Source organism: Chelmon rostratus, chromosome 16 (genome assembly GCF_017976325.1).
Source record: "Chelmon rostratus isolate fCheRos1 chromosome 16, fCheRos1.pri, whole genome shotgun sequence".
NCBI lineage: Eukaryota > Metazoa > Chordata > Actinopteri > Chaetodontiformes > Chaetodontidae > Chelmon > Chelmon rostratus.
This window is the reverse complement of record NC_055673.1, coordinates 12,571,859-12,593,924: the sequence shown is the minus strand read 5'-3', so window position 1 is coordinate 12,593,924 and position 22,066 is coordinate 12,571,859. Positions and strand designations below refer to the sequence as shown.

Sequence of the window (22,066 nt, the reverse complement as noted above, 5' to 3'; positions counted from 1 at the left end):
GTAATCTGAAGCCCCTCCCAAGCTAATCCTTGTAAAAATACCAAATAATAATACTTGTTTGGTGGTTTGACAGCAGTCGGAGGTAAAGTGGTGGTTTTTATTCTAAGTATCACTGAGAGTTTTAAAGGATTGTCTCTGTATCTACTGTATATCTGACTTAAAACTGAGGGATTTTAAATATGAGTGCAGAATCTTGAGGATATGGCAGGAATCCTCTTAAGATATGGCCATTATCCTGGATTGTAGGATAATAACGCACGCACGCACACACACACACACACACACACACACACACACACACACACACACACACACACACACACACACACACACACACACACACACACACACACACACACACTTTCTGCTAGGGGCCGAGTGATTATAAGCAGATTAAAACAGGCGGGCCACATCAAACAGCATCAAACACACAAGCCCCTCTCTGGGGATCGGTGGGCGTGTGTGTGTGTGTTGGTGGCAAGATTAGCATTCAGGGGAAGAGGGGAAACCAAAAAGGCCCTATATTAAAAATAATCACATGCAAAGCATTCACACTCACTCTGGATTGTATTTGGCACATGATTAACACACAAACACACAATTTCTCTCTCTTGGGGAAAGAGGAAGCGTCTGGCAGCCGCCCTTCTCACCTTCAATCTATGTCACTCATCTCTTTAATGATGGCCTGCTGAAACTAGCAGCCAACACACACACACACACACACACACACACACACACACACACACACACACACACACACACTAACCCAGGCAGGACATCACAGGGGTTGTATTGTGCCACCTGCCTCCTCCATGTGTGCCAGTTATTGCTGGGACATCTGCAGGCAGCCAGCAGCGCGAAGAGGAACAAAAGAGCAGGCTGATGTGAGTCACAGACACACACACACACTCTCTCTCTTGCTGATGGATGATTGTTAAGTCATCCTTTACGACAGCTGTCCTGAACAAAGAGACACGCCTGAGCCTGAGTACAAACACTGACAAACATGTACACATTTACTGTAGCTCACAGCTGCTGAATAGACCTGAATATATGACGGGGAAGGCTTATTACTGTCCTGCCACTGACCTACACCCTCAAGTTGATTTATACACATTCATTTTCACGTCAGGCACTCTAAGTCTCGGCACACAGGAGTTTCGCAGGTTAATTCTCCATCTACTTCCTGTTTTGCCCAAGCAGCAGCCTCCGGGGCTGAAAAATGAAGCCAATGCAGAAGTGCAAAAAACTGCAGTTCCTCGAGTGGCAACTTGAAGCTGACTCCAAACGCAAGTCATCCCTCAAAACATTATCTCCAGACCAACACTGGGTGGTTGAGGCTGAAACCGCTATTAATATTTGAACAAAGCTGCTAATGATGTATTGGACACATAAACCAACAGTCTTGATAAGGATCATTTAGACACAGACACACACTGAGCAGCACATTTTACAGCTGAAAAATCAAATGACCTCAAACCTCATTTGGCATTTCTGCACTGACATTTCTTACCAGCCCACATACGCACCGATTTATCCGTTGAGCTTGACACAACAGAAATGGATTAAACACAAACACAACTGGCTTTTCTGACTGATAGATGCTGATCACTTAATAAACACAAACCGTATCAGAGCGCTGTCAAAGCTATCAAAGTTATCAACCTACTGTAAGAACCACAGCACCAGTTCACAACAAGAGCCTCTCTGTATAAGGACGAGGTTAGCTCTTCGTGTGTGTGTGTGTGTGTGTGTGTGTGTGTGTGTGTGTGTGTGTGTGAGAGAGAGAGATTTAATTTCCTGACCTCAATGCTTTTGTGGTTGGCCGATTCTCTTAGCTGGACACTCAACAATTGATCTCACTCAATAGCTATCTGCTGATGCTGAGGTTTGGAAAATGGACCTGTCCTGGGAGTGTGTGTGTGTGTGTGTGTGTGTGTGAGTAGAGCCAATAGCTGTTATGGGGCAGGCAGGGGACATTCAAGGCTGCTAGTTGATTTGGCATTGCCATTAGTTGAATCATCTCATGAATCCAGCATGCATTTCCTCTTCCCTTCTTAACTTCACACTGACATTACAGCTCGTTGTAGTTGCAAAAAGATTGTGTCATCCAATATTTTCAGAGCAATATACTTCTGTTTGAAGAAGTGCTTCACTACAGGACTATTTCTTGCAGTCAAATGATAGGAAAAAATACTGCTTGTTGTAAAGAGATGCCAAGGAAAAAACTCTTTTCTCAATACAAAGGCTCGAACATTTACTTTAACTATTTAATCTCCAGCCAGCAACACGCACAAAGCCAGACAGTCAATGAAAAGACGAGGGTTTAGCGCAGGAGCACTGGTGTATATTTAGAATGAAAAAGCACAGAGAGTGCAAGATTTAACTTCCTTTTTAGTCACGCTTTGACTTTTGAGGCTTTTTACCTGCCTGACAAGATAAATCAGTCACTCTTTCAAATATTTACAAGTGCATTCAAATCTATTTTTGCACCGAGCCTGAGAGAAGTGAAGAGCCTCGTGTTGGAAGTCAAGTAGAAAGGCTTTGAGTGTGTGTTTGTTTTGACTGCATGCTGTGACAACCTCACAAGACAGAACAAGCGTCGCATCTGCTTGGGGTTTTTTTTCTTTGTAACCAAAGTCAAATTGGAGTATGCACACAGATACATTTTCTAAGACGCCCTCACCTACTTTCACTCTCATCAGTCCTTTCTTCTGTGTTCGCTCCATCTCCACCCTGTCAATCGCTCCTCACTGTAGCCTAGTAACTGCCCTGACCCAGATTCACTGTCGCCTTCAACCCGTCAGAAGCTCCTACAAATCTGTCCAAGCGCTGCCTGTGTCTTCTGCTGCATTGTTCTGTGCACGTGTTTGTCTATGGACATCTGAGGGTGAGTTTTTACTGTCTGTCTGGACGAATGCGAACACAAAGGGTTAAGGGTCACCCACTAGATGGCTCGTCTGTGCTCCTCAGGACTTCAAAGGCTCTGTCTTAGGGTAACCATGGTTACCTTACAAGCTGCGCTGTTGTTTGGGTGTGTGTATTCTGATTGCCTGCTGTCACGTCTGATTTGACGCACAGCGAGGGAGACCATTACAGGACTGCAGAAGGGGATGTGGAGGAAAAGTCACGAAGCTGCACGACCTTGCAGGGGATTACTGTCCTGAAGTGGAAACAAGGGAGGAGGCTACAAAGGGATATGTAGAGAAAAAAAACAGCTGGAAACTTCCCCAACACATCAATATATGAAGAGCAGGAATACTACCCCAACCTGGCAACAACTTCCTTCATCCTCCAGTCTTGAAAGTCAATGGAGCGCTGACTAACCCTGCATCTTCACTCAAACACTAAACATAAAACATAAGATGCAAAAATATTTTGGCCTATTGGGGAATGCACTTATTTTGGTTTCTTTCTGGAAGCTAGATGAGGAAGATTGACGCCACATGAAGCTACAGCTGCAGCCGGTTAGCTTAGCCTAGGGTAAAGACTGGAAAAAAGGGGAAAGGGCTAGCATGGCTCTATCCAAAAGCAACAAAATGTGCCCCCCAGTACCTCTAAAGCTCATTAATTAACACATTATATCTGATTTGTTTAATCCATACAAAGAGGTGCTGGTGAGCGGATTTTTTTAACTTTTGCACAGAGCTGGAGTTAGCTGTTTCTCCCTGTTTCCAGTGTTTGCGCTATGCTAATTGGCTAGTAGGTGGCTCTGACACTGCGCAGCCAAAGAATAGTTGTTTTTATGCATAAGGTTTTGTGCAGATACATAAACAAGATAAATAAGATACAACATTTTAACTAGTAAGTTTGAGACGTGCTGGTAGGTGGATTTTTAGACAGAGCCAGGCTAGCTGTATCCTCCTGTCTCCAGTCTCGTTAAGCTGTGTTTAGCTAAGCTAACTGGCGGCTGGCTGCAGCTTCACACCTGAAGGACTGATATGAGAGCGGTATCGATCTTCTGATCAAAATCTCAGCAAGAAAGCAAATACTTCTCCAAATGTCAGACTATAGCTGAGGTGGAAATATGCACCAGCACTGTGGTTTCTGAGTGACTGCGTGGACATTAGAGACGTGGAGACGCTTGAGATGAAGGCAGGCATTGAGATGTGAAATCTTCTGCAGCACATGATGGATGCTTTCCAGGCGGAGCACAGAAATGCAGAAAGCAAATGACAACAATCCATCACATGAGTTCTTACCTTGCTCATGTGAAACTCCAGACGTCTCATGTACCGCTCAATGGTTTTGATTTGCTGCAGAAAGACAGAGACAGGGTAATCACTCGCTGGCTCCTTTGAGACGCTTCATTTAAAGGTGCAAACCTAATGATTTCTGTGTCCGTGCTGCAGGATATAATGAGCCACAGTTTGCATGCCTGAGCTTACATATCAAAAAACTTGATCATTAAATGAATGTCACAAGCTAGCAAAATGTTTAGCTAAGTGGCATGTGTTATTTCTATATGCAAATTTCTCACAGCTTATCCCTCTCAAGTTGTCTTCTTCTGTCCCATCACACATGTTCTCTCGCTTTCATCCCTTTTCTTGCATTATTCCTCAATCCCATCAGCCACTCACTCCTTTCTCCCTCCTTTTTTCTCACTTTAGTCATTTTTTTTCTCCTTCCTTCAACTTTCTTTTTCTTTTTTTTTTTACATCAAAGATTCCCCCTCAACACACATCAAAGTTGGAGCAGTTTGTTACAGTAGACCCTCCCCTCCATCAGCTCACCTTGTCAAGATCGTACAGCACTCCCTGAAGAGAGAAAACACACACACATACACACACTGTTAGTACAGGAAGACAGCAAGGCTGAGGCTGCTTAAGTAACAAAGCAGACTGTACTTGTCTAGAATCAAAAGAAAGATCCTGTTAAACACCCTTTCCATTGGCATCCTTGACTTTCTGTGTGTATATGTGTGTGTGACTGTGTGCATCGTAACAAATCAAAATGTGTCTGCCATGCGTGTTCCTGATTTGTCATGTATTATCATCACACTAACAAAGTGATCTCAGCTGCCAAAACTTTCGTTCTTGCTGCTTTCATAGAGATATTTATGAGTTGTAAGCAACAGGTAAACAAACACGATGGAACCAGCAGTAATTTAGAGGAAGTGTTATTAAGTGTTTGCATCTGTAACTTTGACATTTTTGGGAAATCTGCCGATTTGCGTTTGCTCTTACTCTAATGCATGCATGTTAAAATGTTTACTAGCAGATGATCAGCATAGCAATTAGCACAGCATCCCCACACAGCTTGGTAACAGCTTGGCTCTGTTGAAAATATCGAAATAAATAAACAGCCAACCAATTCTTCTAAAGCTTAATTTTGCACTTAAACAAACAAGCCCATAGTTGGTGGGCTGTTTCCAGTCATTTTGCTAAGCTAAGCTAACGGTCTCCTTGCTGTAACAGTCTTCTCATCTAACTCTTGGCCAAAGCGAATGAGCATATTTCCTAAAATGTCAAACTTCTCCTGTAAGATGTGGGCGAGGCAGGACTGAAGTGCTGCTTGCATGAAAACCGACGTGCAGCTTCTCACCAGGCGAGAGTTCCTCTTCATGTCCTTCATCAGCGACATGAGTTTGTCCAGCTCCGTTTGATGGACTTCAAGATACTCACTGCGGAGCGAACATCGAAAACACACAAGATTAAACTTTAGCAATCTCTGTGAGGGAAACATGACGGCTGCGCAAGTAATAACACTCAGCAACACATGCACACCACGAGTAAACAGTACTGTATGTATATAATGACAGCAATATACTGCAAACACGTTGGTATAAACATTTATGTAAGTATATGCAGTAGGGAACAGGCTGTAAACGTACACATTTAAAGGAAATACTAACATTTATGAACATTTATGTCTCACTGACGTAAAACTACTCTGGAACATGAGAGGCTGGAAGATGAGTTTGTGCACAGAAGAGCAAGACATCTGCCTGACTGAGTGAAGTGTGTATACACAGTCAGCGTACATCAGTACATGTGTTACTCACTCTAGGCCTTGTTTGAGTGCAGTGTAAACCTCCTCCAGCCTTTTGGGCTGCGGCTCTCTGGAGCTGCTGCCTCCTTTGTGTCCTGACAGGTGGGGCTTCTTTGGCTTGGACTGAGGCTTCTTCTGCACCGCCGAGTTCCCCATGAAGGAGTTACAGCTGCACGCACACACACACACACACACACACACACACACACACACATACACATACAAACAAAGACACACACACATTAGTGACTGCAGTAGAGGATCCTCTGTGTGCAGGAACTTTTTAATCTTCTATGCGATGATGTTGAAAATAATTTTCAACTCGATAAAACAAATTGTGATTCACAATGTTTTCATAGCAAAAGCAAGAAAAAAGGAAGAGCATCTCTTCAACTAAACATCTATTGAGGACTAAAAGGTTTTGAATAAACATCCATAGACGCACACAGAAATCGCAGAAGAAAGAGGCTTCTTAAACGTGCAGAACCCGCCTAAGATGTTTTTATGTTTTCACTGGTATCAAAGTAATCCAGTGATAGTTGTCTGTGCATCCATGAGCACATTGCAAACAGGAGCTTGTAGTAGCTAATTAATCGTACTTAAATGGTGCAAATTTGCCAAACTGTAAACAAATAGAGGCAAATAAAGTGGCTCATGTTGAAGCCCACAGCTAACCACCTCTGTGTTACTGACCCTGTTTACATCCCCCAAAATTAAAACTGTAAATCTCCAGTTCAGAGTAACACACAGACACAACATCACATCTCACATTTAATATTCAGCACAGGAATTCCACAGTATTTCAGATAAGCAGGCCTGCAGCTGCCTATAAAAATTCAGCCTCAGATGAGATTTCTGTATTATTTTACAGCATCCTGAGCACGCCTTTGAGCGAGCACAGCGCGGCTTCATCTCATTCGTCTGATGGAGAGGACTCGTTGAGCATGTTCACGCCAGCATAACTCAGTCACACCGGACTGATACATTCAGCCTGCATGCTATTCAAATACTGCCAGCGAAACCTGTCAAACATGCACAAGCCCTCAACACAACCTCAGCAGAGAACCTCTTCATCAATCACAGGGGTGTGCTAAATCACAAGTCTGCACACACATCTGTGAATGCACGCAAACATGTGCCCCCCCCTACCCACTTTCTGTGCTTGACCTGTGTAAGGCTGCCATTTATCTTCTGCTGGGGCGCACACACACACACACACACACACACACACACACACACACACACACACACACACACACACACACACACACACACTCCCGGCAATCAATGACATTCAAGAGTTCTTCACTCTCTTCCCCACAGTCCTCCGGCATTGACCAACAACAGTGTGACTGACTCCAGGGGGGTATGTGGGTAGAGTTAAACAGTGTTCATTAGCTGATTTTGTATGAAAGGCAGTAACACAGACTCCTTTAAATGGTATCATATATGTACAAAAGTGAAGAACTGCTTCTGATTATTTTTTTAATTCATTAATTAATCATCTGGACTAGAAAACATCAAAAAACTGAAAATGCCCATCAAACTTCTCAGAGTACGTCTGATTTTGTCTGACCAACACTCCAATACAGCAAAATATTCAATTTACTATAATGTAAAACAAGAAAAAGCAGCAAATTATCACATCTGATAACCTGGAAGCATCAAATTTATGGTATAAGTTGATCATTTTTACATGAATTCTCTGTCATTGACTAATTGATTAAGAAAGTAATTTTTGCTGCTCTCCAAATGTGCAAAGCTGATGTACCCACACATTGATCATTTCTCAATATCCTGATGGTTGATGTCTAAGCAGGGCTGCAACTAATGATTATTTTCATCATCAATTCATCTGTCAATATCTTCTGCTTAAGCAATTAGTCTAAGAGTCAGAAAGTTGTGAAAAATGGCCGTCATGATTGTTCAGAGCACAGGGGAAAATCTTTTAATAGCTTGTTTTGTCTGACCAACAGTGCATAACCCCAAGACTGTTTAATGCATTACCATACAAAACATACATTTTCACATTTGAGGAGCTCATGTTTGGAAATTCTGCTTGATAAATCAGTGAAAATGATTCATAGATCATCAAAGCTGTTGACTGAGAACCCGTTAATGGTTTCAGCACCATGCCTAAACCTAGTTTCTATGTTCAAATGAAGAAAAAAAGCCCATTTTTTCTCCACTGTACAGCCACCTCACAAGCCTGTCTCTCATCACTTCAACACATTTTAGGTCATGCTCATCTTACCCGCTCATGCATATATCAGCTTTTAAAACCATTACAGATTTAGCTGACAAATGACATTTCCCTAGACTTAATGAAACGATCCCAGAGTCATCTCAGGGACACGGCGACAACCAATTCCAGCGCTCGACAAGTTGTAACGTGCCACGTCTTGCCGCGTTCCCTGGCACGCGGCACAAGTTAAGCTAAGCTGCCACAAATGTAGGGCACCGCTGAATGAGAGCGCTGCGTAGCCTTGGGGTCACGCAAGCTGTACTGTAGAAGGGTCTCCTGGCAGGGACACAAACAGAAACACACATATGCATAGATGCAAACAATTCCATCCCTCCTTATAATTGAGAGTTTGCGGCCTTGCACCCGAACTGCAACGTCTGCAGTATGCATGCATGCGTAAATGCACACAAAACATGCACATGGGTACACGCATGGAAAGTCCTTGCTCAATAACGCTACCACTCACACACACACACTAACATACTCCAGTGGCCTCAGAAGCCATATCTCTACAGCTTTCCACCTTGCTCATTATCAGAATGGTAACTTGTCAGTCGCTGTCAGTCGCCCACACACCCGAGTCATTCCAACCAATTACTCCATTCACTGTCTGAGCGGAGAGAGGAAAGAGGGGGAACGGTCTTCAAATAGGTTCTCTCAGCAGGACCAGGGCTGCTGAAGAGGACCGGGCGGTGACAGCCCAAAGTCTAAGATCCGGGATGTGAGAGGGCTGCTTCTTGTGATGATGGGAGTGAGAGCCGTCACAGAGGGAGGAACAGAGATAAAAACTCTTATCAATCTCCAACTTCTCAGAACAAACTTTTGGCAATGAATGAAACAAGTATCAGAAATCTGAGTTAGCTGTGTGCTTATGCAACATAGCGCTGATCAACCCTTCAGAACTCAGCTCCTTTGCGGGATCTTGAGACTTGCTGTGGCTCGCTGAACATCATGAAGGTTGGCACCAGATTACTGAGTCAGTAAATTCCATCTATCTCTGTGAGAGATGCTTTTAATCTGGGTCTGGTTACAGTGATGGATTTCTGAATGGTGCTTATGTCCCGAAGTGGCAAGCCAATACAGGTTTTGTAGGATGTTTTGCAAATGTTAAAGCTGTGTTGATGCCAACATTGTAGGGCTCCCACTCAGATAGACAGTGTAATTTCAAAGCAAAATGTTAAGAAAAGATTAGGTTTGCAAGAAAAATCCTGTCTCTAGGGTTGAATCAGTCATTTTCATGTTTTCCATCAAGATCTCTCCACGAAAACCACCGATTTCACATGGACTCACCAGGTATTGTGAACGGCAGTGAATGAATGGCAGTGAAGTTACTATGGTTACTGCTTTCACATCAGATGATTTCACACATCATCTGAGGACAAGTCACAAATTATGTAAGACTTACCTAAGAATGAGGGCTTTGTCTCACTGTTCTCATCCCTACACAGGACAGCTGACGTTCATATTTAACACAATGCATGTGAAAAGTCCTGAAGTCCCTGCTTAGAGAATAAACTTAAAAAACTATCTACTGTGGCTCTGCAGGAGCTTTCTGAAGTAGAGAAGAGAAGCCTAGTGGGTTATTTGGACTTGGCTTGAGAGCTCACGAAAATTACAAAATGGGGTGAGGGGTTTGAAAAACACTGGCAGAGACAAAAGAGATTTCTGCTTACCGAGAGCGTCGCTCCTGTAGCGTGCTGAAGCCGGCGAAGGACTGACTCCGGATTATACCATTGGGTCCTCCGGGGGAGTGGGTGCCGGCCGCCATGATCTCCGGGACGCGGGACGACACACCTGAAGAAAAGACGGACATGCGGATCCATCACATCAGGACACCAGGCGAAGGATTCGGGGTCAGGCTGAGTAATACATCACAGGTACAACAAAAGCATCTGTTGAACTCAAACCATGTCGGCTGAAAGGTTAACGGGAGTGCAGGCGGCACTGCACCGCGCAGAGCAAAACAGGCGCTGCTGGTGAAGCTTTCCAGGTGAGAAGCAGACAAGCAGCATTCAGAGCCTGTGCTAACATGCCTCGACTCCTCTGGCCTACATGCCACCACTCAACTGCAAACATACCTCAGCTGTAACTGTTTCATGTTTACCGTCCTCAGGCAGGTGTGACCAAACATGACTCCTGTCACTTTTCCTCAGGTGTAGTGCGTACTCATGTTTCCTATCTTAACTAAGAGGTGGACTCCACTAAAAATGTAATTCATCAGTTTAAAGCAGTAGATGGTGCACAAGCAGAAGCCACTGCACACCTGAGGATTAGACCACAGATCTGGAGAAGCTCTAAAAGGCCAACTTTACCTTCTAGAAATCTGTCTTACAAATTCCAGGAAAAGCAATCCAGAGGGTCCAGCGGCTCAGTTATCTAATCAGCCTCTCCTATAGTTAAGACATCTTTTATCACCGTGTCTATATTTAGCTGCAGCAGCCTGTCAGATTTCAGACCTTCAGACCTTTTTCAAGCTGGAGATGTGGAACGACTCACGTGGGCACTCAGGGAGCAAGCCGAAAATAGACGGAGAAACGTTCACGTACAGCTGTCAGATAATGATGTAGCAGAGAAGAAGTGCCCAGAGGGAAGAATCCACTGAGATAAATCACAGCTTTGACAAGCATGTTGAGAATTTGTCCAGATCATGACGCTAACGGCAGCGGTGTGGCATTTTAAACCTAAAGGGCAGTTCAGTGAAAACTGCTTAATGACAGACAAAGCGGGGATGCATCAATCTGCTGCAGCGCTGGCTGCAGTCCTGACCTTATTAAGCAGATAAAGTATCTGTCAGACATGACCTATCAACATTAAATACAGCAACCTCTGGCCACATGTGACCAATGAGTTTCATGCAGTGAGGGACACAGATTTAGAGAGTGGGGAAAACACGCATCAGCAGATTCTTTGTGTTGAGGTAAAAGGCGGACAGGTACAGCTCTAGCGGCCCCTGTAGAGCCGGGTGAGGCGAGCGGTGTTCAGTTGTTGGTAATCTGCAGCCTCACTTCCAGATGCTACTAAATCCAACACACTGCACCTTTAATTTAAAGTTTAATTTACAGTGGCATTATATTTAACTTACATTGATTGATTGATTCCCGTTAAAATGTGTTGATTTATTGGACATAAGCTGCAAAAAGGCAGAATGTGCATGAGTGAAACGCACAGATGGGAATCCTGAATGGACTTCAGCTCGACTGACCAACATGCTGACCTCAATGCTAATCGTGTGATGACTGTACACACCGTAGTGAGGAAGTGGAAGTGTCAGTTCTGTCTTTTTAATCTGTATCACTTCACAGCTGAGCTGAAGGAAAAGTATGGTGAACACAGAAACGCCTGGAGGAGAGAGACAGATTTGTCAAATCAAATTAAACTCCACCAATGAGCAGAGGACTCAGCCTGTGAAGCCTCAGTATTCAGCTCTCCTCTGTGTCTGTGTCTCACACAAACGAGATAAACCGTCCCGCAGCGTTACCAGTTAAACAACTTTGCCAGACGAAGTGACAAGCAAAACACCACATTTTTCTTTTTCTTTTTTTTTTTTGCTGTTTGTGTGTGTGACTCTGTTTGTATGTGCTCTGTTCTTTTTTTTCCACTGATCTATTTTTCTGTCTGGGGACTGAACCGGGCTCATTTCATCATACAAATACAAGCGAACACACACACACACGCCTCAGTGCTACAAGCGATTGAGCAACCTGATACCCCTCCTTTGACGGCAAACAAAGACCCGGCACAGGGCCCGAGGAAAGACTAGAGCCTTGTTTTGAGGTGGGTGGGGGGGACAATAGGTCAGTGAGACTGATGCTGCTCAGGCTATTAATAGCAGACAGCTCACTTTATTTCTGAGGACTCAGTAAATGCATCACCAGGACCCAAGGCTGGATGGATGCTTTGGCTTGGAACAGCACGGTCTGGTTTGATTGTTTAGATGCAGCCAAAACAAAACTTGTGGTGGTGGTTTACCAATGAACAAATCTGAAGATTCTTTGGATTTAGTTTTGAATTGCAGGCTAACATTAGCTTGTGCCAATATGGCGATATGGTTGAAATCAAAATCACAATAATATTAAAGCTGCACAAAGCATTTTACTATATTATAAGCAGTTGGTCAAATTGAAGCCAAAGAGAATTACCAGTTGCATTGTATGATTTTCGGGCCAAAATATTAGATGGAGGAATGTGTCCCAGCTTTGACACTTTGACTTCCAGTAACCTCTTTAGAGAACATGACCTACATTCTTAGCTGGCGTGCTAACGCTAGCCTCTGTTCAGAGTTGGACGGCTGCGAGGACAAGACTTGTGCAGCCCTGCGTGCTGTCACCGTGGCTGAGCTAGCTGTCGACAGTCGGTCGATACCTCTAAGCTCAAAAAAAGTCTCGTCTTCTGTTTCTACATGTATCAGATACAGAAGATGAGATGAATGAGTGCGTTTAAAGGTGCCTGCAGCAAACCCTGGATGACTTGTTAGTTTTTAATTACAAGTGGGAATCATTAATTTGGACAAGTGGATGAATTTCATATCATGATCATATCATCATAATATTATTCTGCTGAAAGGCAATAAGTGACATTGCATCATCACCACGCTACCGTTAGCAGCAGGCAAAAGACCTCACAGGAAAGCAGCAATTTGCCTTAATGCTCTGAAGCATTTTGGTCCATTTTAGGATGCTGAACAGTTTTCTCCCTCGCCACGTTTGTTTCTCTGACTTTCTGACTCACTCGACTAAAAGAAGAGCAGTGGGTGGCACATGATGGTACATTTTGTTACCCAATGCTCTCTGGGTAGTCACAGAACAGGCTGAACAATGTTCCCTGTACCTCAGCCATTTCCTGGAAGTTTCACGTAGATTTGGACGAAGCAAAACGATGAGGGACGACCAGATGAGGACACAATTATACCAGATGGTGCGAGCTGTTGAGTTTTAAGTCCCTTTAATACTCTAATGTTCCCAAATGGTGCGAGCAGGTAGTTGTTCTCATGAAGAATCAAACAATGCAAACAGAGACATTAGCTTCATATTTACCGCAGAGTAACAGTGTGCTCACTAAAATAATAGTAATAATAACAATAAATGTGGTACTTGATAAAAAAAAAAAATCCCTTCTCTCGCTCAGTAGTGAAGCCATTACCTGTGTTTGTTTCATGCACATCAGGCTGATGATTAACGTCCTCTGGCTCCAGCCCCTCAAATGGGAGGATTTACTGCTTTTCCGATCATATATGATAGTAAACCAAACCTAAAAATTTGATTTTTAGGCTGATAGTGGGGCAGAACATGACATTTGCACATGCCATATTGGGCTCTGGATAACGATTAATCAAAAATCTAATCTGCAGATAAATTAAAAATGAAAGCAATCATTTGTTGCAGCTGATTAAATTTTTGATATTAATCTCTTATTGGTTTAGGAGTAATATATTTGCTATTTAATTAACATTACAAACAATAAAGCCTGTTTCTACTCTAAACGTTCACACTCAAGTCCAGGCTTCTGGATTTTCCCAAAACCTTTCCCAGCCTCAGCAAACCCCTACAAAACAAACTCGTTTGAATCAATGTTCCCCACCTATAAAGACACACACACACAAACCCTCACAAAGAGCTGAGTTCAACCACTGAATCATAAAAACCTTTCCTCGGCACCTCTTAGTGTCGCCGCTCATCTCGTCTAAAGAGGCTTTCAGGACGAGAACAACAATGCCAGCTTGCAGTGCGTTCGGGTTTGGTGCCAGCCGTAACCCATGCTGAATACAGCTGCCACTCAGTCCATTCACTGGCCTTTCTTCTCTGGCGCTCTCACGCTAATAGCCTCAAACGCCCTCGACGAGGTGTGCGAGTGTGTTTCTTTGTGGAATATGTGACCATTAGATTGATCAGTATGCTGAGCTGCGGGCCTGGACACACCTGCGCGCACACACACACACACACACACACACACTCAGGATAGTGAAGGGGGCTGGTATGAGAGAGCAGGACACCTGATGTAATCTCAATTTGTTGTTAGCTCTCCAAGGTCCGTGTGCATTAATGCATTAGTCCCACTCGAGTGTGTGTGTGTGTGTGTTTGTCTTTTAAGTGCTGGGATGGGAACAGACTGGATAAGTGAATGAGGGATGAGAGAGCGTCTGAAGGCAGGGCAGGAGGAAGGAAGGGAAGAAGGAAAGGAGGCACCTCGCCAGTGTTCTGGGCTGCTGCGACCTGCAAGGCAAGGGTCACGAGACTGACAGGGTAGCCGAGCTAACACTACTACAAGCAAAGATGGCTGACCACTATTTGCTGTGGGTGTGATGCTTTATTTTCAGGAGGAAACTAGAATTGAACATGACGTCTGAGGTATTTTCACTCCACCGGCATTGTGCTGTTTCCTCTTTATTATCTGTTTTTTCAGAACAGAACTGGAGGAAGTGTTGCTGGGCAGCACATGCACAGATTAGACAATTTGAGGGAAAATTCAGAATTGTAATAAAGACATTGGAAAGTGACATTAAAAGGATCTTTAAATGTAGCTTTCTGGTTAAAAGTCCCGTTTGCATGAATATTCATGAGGGATGCCATATTTTGGTGGCAACTGACGGAACAAAGAAACAGCAAGCTGATTAACAAAATCGACAGCAATTTTCCTTTTGCTGAATGGAGGTAATTTTCCAAGGATGGTTGTGTTATGCACTGCGTAGGTCGCAGTGGTCCGTCGAGAGCCAGCTGTGAGGACTGGACACAGCACCATTGCACATCTTCACGCTCTCTGCAGCGTTTCTGGTATGTTTTGAATCCTCTATTCATGCTTGGAGCTTTGTTTTCAGGTGGCTCTCATTTAAACTGACTTCTCCCATCGAGGTCACCTCCTGTACTCTCTGCGGTGGCAGCATGACTCTTCCTTCTTTATCTATGTTGCTTGTTGTATTCTCCCCACTGCTTCCCACTATCAACATCCTTAACTTGCTCCTGTCACATTTTCACACGAACCAATATTGATTGTAAAAGATGTTAAAGACTCTTGATGAAATACGCTGATCAGGTGAATCCAGATAAAAGTTTCTACTTATCAGCAAGAACTTTTCTCCTTTTATGAAGTTTGCAGCGATTACAAAAGAGAGAGAGGGAGATGAGGAGAAACAGACGAATTAGAGTGGATTTTTTTAGGTGTTAAAACAAATAAATGCAAAATATGCTGCAATTCAATATGAGGAATATGTCTGTGATATTTAGTATGTTCGGTGAATGTAAACAAACACGTCTGCATCTCCAAATTCTTCACAATAATACTCAATTATTCTGAGCTTCTCATCTGCTGCACAAAACACACACTCATACTTTGCTCATTGTGCCCACTTCACTCTCCTCTTTCATGCAGGAGTCTTGCCCAAACTCACAAACAGCTGCCCGCACATAAACACACAAGCACACGCATGCACACGCACGCACACACATCTAACTCCTGAATAATCCTCAGAGAGTGTGTGTGTGTGTGTGTGTGTGTGCCCATTTCCCAGTGTGCATGAGTGTGTACTTATGTGCAAAAAACAGCGTCCGGGTGCTGTGCATGTTAACAACAGGAGCCTAATTCTTAATGCCTGTATAAATTAGCCTCACCATGGCAACAGCAGACAAAATGGGATGAAGCGTGTTACGTAAAACAACGGTTATGAGCCAACTGCCAAGAAGTAGGACACACGCCCTCGTGTTACAGGGCCGAGGCTTTTAAAGCACCAATCCTTCATTTGGAAAAAGCGTTTTTTTTATATATATATTCAGATCTTTTACAGATGCTGCTTTAAATGTGTCCACAGCTTCATCAAAAGCTTCTCATCGTTCCTTTCTTTCTAATTCTATTTCTTCGTGTTTAATGTGGTGGGAAGTGCAGATAAAAATAGGTGGAAATTAAAGAATAAAGCAGGCAGGAGTCTGACAGGGAAAGTGTATAAAAAGATGCCGCAGTTTGGTTTACAGGATACAAACAATCAAGCTTTTGTTGAACCAGAACAAATCCAAGAGATTATAGCGATGATGTGCTGTCTGCATCTGGCTGGAAATGGACTGACATGCTCGAACACACCCTGCAGGTTGCGAGCGTGTGCCTGAAAGCAGCTCAGTTACTCCTCCAGCTACACCGAGTCCATGTTTGTGTGAACTGGTTCAGTGAGGAGGGTAACTGCTGGTGCAGCTCCAAACTGGGCTAAAACTGGCTGCGAGCTGCCGTCCCGGAGCCAAAATACACAATATTGCTTCTGTCTGTCTTTCTCTTTTCCCGAAATCCTAAATTTAAAACAAGAGTGCGAGAAACCTGACAGAGCTTGATTTAGTTTTACTAAAGCACATCAGCTTGTTATGAATGTCTCATAGCTCAGGTAGCTTCACTTTGTCTGCTCAGCATGCTTATTAAACTATAAAATGAGTGCATGTAAATGTAAAGTTCCCTTAATTATTCTCTCAAAGATTTAAGACTTGCAGTAAGACCTCCTGAAATTTCAACTCCTTCAGACTTTCTGCGTAATACCATGAATGCATAAAGTGCATAAGATTAATTCTGAGATGTAAAGCAGCATGTTTTAATCCCGCTTTCATCACGTGTCCCATTAACCTGTTGACCATTTTGGAAAGAACATGTCTTAAATCCAAAATCCCCTGCAGGTAAAGTGTGTGACACCGACAAATCTGCCTGCAGAACACACACAGGCGTATAATCATGAGCACAGTTATGTTTACGAAAGGTGACACCGGAGCGTTGCATATGCAAATGTGATTCTACACATTTAGACAGCAGAAAGACATGATATTGCTTCTTAACTGAATTCAGGATTTAGCCATTTATAGCAACGTTTACGAGGCAAAATGACTCGAGGAAAAGAGAGGCTCATTATCCTCAGTGCTGAGGAAAAGTTTCTCCAGAGGAAGCAGCGCTCGTTCATCTTCACTAGAAGACTTCTAAAAGTACGAGAAAAGAAAAGGGAAAAAGAGGGAAGTGTTTTAGGATGACAGTGCTGAGAGCTCTGTGACGGCTCGCTGAGGGCAAAACACTTTGACCGAAAAGGGCTCAAACCTGGAGAACGTTTAGCCATATATTCATATATTATGTGAGATGTGGGAAATTAAAGTGGCACTTATCACCATGGATTAAATGAATATGCACTGTGTAACTGTGTCTGTGAAAACTAGCTGGGGACCAAAGTGGAGCATTTAGCAGCTAAAGAGCCAGAAATTTGCAGCAATAGTCAGTGGAGACAGAGAGAGAGCTAAAAGGAGAACGAATACTGGACTGGACTCTTCAGGTGGATGCTAATGTTGCTCCGTATGTGCTGGATATGTAAACATTTTGCTAATAAGTTCACTATATAAGCTTAAAAGATCATAATATGTCAGCTGATGGGTTTACAGCTTGTTTATGCTGCCCCCAGGTGGCCATTAGGAGGTTTCAGCGCTTGTTCATTTATCATTGACAGAGAGAGAGAAAGAGAGACAGAGAGAGACAGAGAGAGGAAGATGTAAATAATTCAACCTGATGACAGTCAGGAATTCACCAAGAGCTTTGAACATGAGAACAGAGACCCTGTTATGGCTGTAGTCGCCTCTACTCCGTCACCTGTTGGATGATAAAGAACATTCTTACACCCTGACTGAAGACTAAAGAGTCCCCGGCTTGTTTCTCCAGCAGTCGCATCACAGACGAAACACACAAAGGAAACGGCGTGTTGAAATACAGTGATTTCAACACGTCCTGTGTGATGCAGGTGTGCAGCGACGACATCTCAGGTACAAAAAACCAATAGCTTGGTCAACAGTCATCTCTATAGTTGTGAACAATGGCTCTTTATGATAGTCATTCTGAATGGCCACAATGGTGGAAAACAACAAAGTGTCTGATGAACCCTTTCATAAGTCACACTGTGTCAAATTAAATTAAACAAAAGAAATGGAGACTATAGCAAACTGCTACATTTACAGATGTGAAGATCTATCAGGAGAAAGCTTGTTAATCCAAAAATAGATAAGGGAATAGTTTGATAAGATTTTCCAAAGATTCAAGGAGTAGATTGATAGCACTCTCACACCTGGCTGCCATGCCGTTGTTCCGACGGTCAATTATCCGGTTCCCTGTGTTATTTTTTACCATCCGTATGTCATGAAGACCTGCCACTACTCTGACCATCAAACCCAGCAGCGCAACATGTTATATCTCATGTTTAAGCCCCCTTTTTCAACTACTTGTACTAAGCTATGCTAATTGTCTGCTATCAGCAGCCTCGTATGTACCATGCAGACATGAGAGTGGTATCAGTCGAAGCAAAATAAGTACATTTCCCCAAATTACAGTTTGAAAGAATTATTCTGTCCATTTATGCTTCACCCTGTTTATCAGGACCTTTTCTGACCAGAAAAAAATCAAGCTGCCTCAAATCCTGACCCAAATCAGACTCCTCTGATCTGAGACATCCTCCCACTGTCCCAATGCGAATGATTGACTGAAAGACAACCAAAGCTTTATCAGGTCAACATTAATTCGGTCTAGACTCTCTGGACTATAAATAATATTAACCAGAATCAGCTGACAGTCACAGTCATCTGATGTGGTTGCAGAGGAGACATGGCTGTTGTGTGAGTGCCAACGTGTGGGAATCGAACAGAGTCTGTGCTCTGTGTGTGTGTGTGTGTGTGTGTGCGTGCGTGCGTGCGTGCGTGCGTGCGTGCGTGCGTGCGTGCGTGCGTGCGTGCACATGTGAAAGAAGGCCAGTGCCAGCTCTATCACATGAAAGTCCAGACAGGTCAGAAATGCTGCCAACAAGCTGCAAAAACTCACACACACTAACATGAAAATCTGACATTTAAATTTCAGATATGGGTCAGATACTGAAGGTTTTGTAGGTTGGCCTGACTTACACCTGTTTCATCTGTGAAGTACAAGTAATAAGTAGTCATTATATTCTAATTTTACAACCCAGTGTGTGTGAGAGTGTTCAAATTGCTCCACATATCTTTGTGTCGTGATTATAAGCAGTCTTAGTGGAAATTATAAGTCATCAGTGTCCCTGTGGGGTTGTGCATGAAGGAAAAATTAAGGCAGGGATATGCAGCGTCATTTAAATGTACAGATGCATGTAATCATGTGTGAGAACTGTAAGATACACCAACAAATGCACAATCCAGATTAATGGACTCAAAGATTAATTTCATATTAGACAGCGCAGCAGAAAGCAGCAGCGGAGAGAGCTTAAGTCACAAGCACACGATGTGTCTCTTGCTGACTTAAGTGTCCACATAATGACAACAAGTCATTAAATGCTGCAGCCAAGTGAAGAAGCGCCATCACAGCATCCACACCAGCAACTCTGATACAGCTGCACAGCCGCCATATCACCAGGATGATCCACTCAGTATCAATACCGCTTTGCAGGGATTATAAACCGTCAGTAGAGCAATGAAAACATGTTAAACAGACGTATCACACACCGCCTGCCAACCAAGAGCACTGAGGTTCAGATTACAGTACATTCAGTCATATTGAAAGCATGCAGACTAGCACGTTCACCGTCGCCGATCTGATGGTCAGTTCATCGAGCTGTCTTGTCTGCCTCTACATGAAGACCAGCCTAAAAGGAGAACTAAATTAATTGTGCTCATCATGTGCATCATCTGTATACGTTAAAAAGGCTTGCGGCTCAAATGCTACATTAGCTGCTACTGGAATAACACACCCGCAACTCCAACTGAATAGTCTGCAGTTGACTTGCATTATGGGGAATGCAGGCGGCAGGGTTTAACAAGGAGAAGAATGCATTCTCTGGTTCTGCTGCATCGATTTTTTTGCAGAGATGTACATGTGTACTCCAGGACCACAAGTACAAACATGTTCTATTCAGCTGTATATGCAGACAAGCGACATCATCAACATAGTGAGGTCAAGAAAATTAACGTTTTCCGCCATCAAACGTCTTCCAGCTGCACTGGGAATATTTGTGCAGTGGCACATTGTCGATGTAGAAAATGACACCAACAAACAAGGAAATGAGCCTTGAAATGCATCAGACCTCATCAAAAGCTATTTTTAACTGTTAACATACTCCAGGGTCAACTGTCTTACGCCAAAAGAATGTCCACTTATCTTCCGACTCTTTCTTTGCATCCTGTTTGGGGTTAAGACTCACGTCTGACTGACATCTCACTAACTCCCTTGCATTTGCGGCAGCATAAGAACGAGTTTCCCACTTGCTGTGCCTCTTTGATTTGTCCATTATGTGCGACTCTGATTGAATGTGACCACCTATGCTGCGGCGCTGGAATGCAGTCGCCATGCAAACAGGACTTTGCCGGTTGTTTCAGCACAATTGTTATTTTTAGCAGCATAAGAAAACATTCTTTTCACTGATAGCTGCTACTGTGATAATACAAGCTCAGAGTGTTGTACGGCCAACCATGGGAAACCAGCCAGTTATTGTCGTGGTCCAAAACTGGAAGGTGGCAGGACTTTGAGGTGCGCTCCTGGGCTTCAGGGCACAGCTGTATAATGACAGAACTGATCAGACTTCCAGAAATAAAGACATGGCTGTTTATTTCTGAGAGATTTGAAAGGTTTATGTGTGAAAAATGCACTAATGAGCATCTCTGAATTCAGAAAACAGCAATTTACGCTACAATTGCACGAAACTGTCAGCAGCAGTCAAATAAAGGCACTTTGGCCTCCATCCATGTGCCCACGTGCCTTATGTCTTTTGTTCTGAATGCTTTCTGGTTATATTGTTGGTGAGGGAGCGTGTGCATTTATGGCGCACGCTCCCTCTTCACCAATGCATTAGCCACCGTAGGTGTCATTTACAAACAAAATTCACGGTGGATTTCGGCCCCACTCATTCCTCCCGCAGCCTTGACGAAGCCATTACCATAATGTTAACAACAGAATAACAATTTACTGAGCGGCTGAACAAAAAGGAAAAACAGGCAACAGGAGAAGAAGGCTGCAGTAAGAAAAGAAAATGTGGTGCTGACTTGAGCTCTCCCTGCCAGAGAAATACACCGGAGGGGACAATTGTTCCCCCTCTCCCTAAACTGTGGTTTCACAGTCAAACATTTCAACTGACTGTGGAGATTATCGTGCTGTTTGGGGTAAAGACTCAGCAGGGAGCGGCGCACAGCGGATATATGATGTGCATTTTGAATCTCTGCTGCCACGGCCTCTTGTGAGGGATTAAACTGGAAATTAAACACTCTATACATCAAAGTCGCAACACAGACATGAGTCGCTACTTACAAGTTCAAGCAATTAGTGTTTGAGAGAAGAAAGAGAGCCAAGGATGATTCAGACGCTGACGGAGAGAACAAGCGACTCCGCACAATGCTATGACACTGGAACACCGTCGTCCGTTGTGCCATTTAAAAAGCATCACGTGAACTCATTCACCTGCCCGCTCACTAACGCGGCCTCTCCACACACTCACAGCTGTTCACATGCACATCTGGCCCCGCTGCGCTCTCCTGTATGAGTTACTGACATTTTTATGTCTGCTTTTAGATCAAGATGGGCCGGGAAGATGAGAGCCAGAGGAGGGGAGGACAGGCACAAAGGGTCAAGAGGCCACTCAAAAGCACACATACAGCGTTCTCTGTGTGTTGTAGTCTTGTGTTTTAACCTGAGAGCACGTCCATAAGATGAATGATATTTTTCTATTTCTTTGATATGTGTACGGAGGCGGCAGCCATTAAGCATAAGTGCTTACTAAAGACGTGCAGCTGAATCGCTAAAAACATGATTCACCATTTGAGATCTTAAAAATCCCACAAAAAAGACAAACTCAGTATAATTAGGGCCCAGATGAGTCAAGTGCAACATAAC

The 22,066-nt window shown here is 43.5% G+C and overlaps 1 protein-coding gene across 2 annotated transcripts in view; it reads right to left on the bottom strand.

Moving 5' to 3' along the window:
* Positions 1-22,066, bottom strand: part of ripor2 (RHO family interacting cell polarization regulator 2) — a 58,222-nt gene that overhangs the window by 15,275 nt on the left and 20,881 nt on the right. For both annotated transcript variants that reach the window (XM_041955128.1, XM_041955129.1), the window contains exons 2-6: positions 9,910-10,030; positions 6,005-6,160; positions 5,545-5,623; positions 4,734-4,757; positions 4,203-4,256 (exon numbers count right to left, since the gene is read on the bottom strand). In XM_041955128.1, the coding sequence (XP_041811062.1) occupies positions 4,203-4,256; positions 4,734-4,757; positions 5,545-5,623; positions 6,005-6,160; positions 9,910-10,030 (434 nt within the window). The remainder of the gene's footprint in view (positions 1-4,202; positions 4,257-4,733; positions 4,758-5,544; positions 5,624-6,004; positions 6,161-9,909; positions 10,031-22,066) is intronic.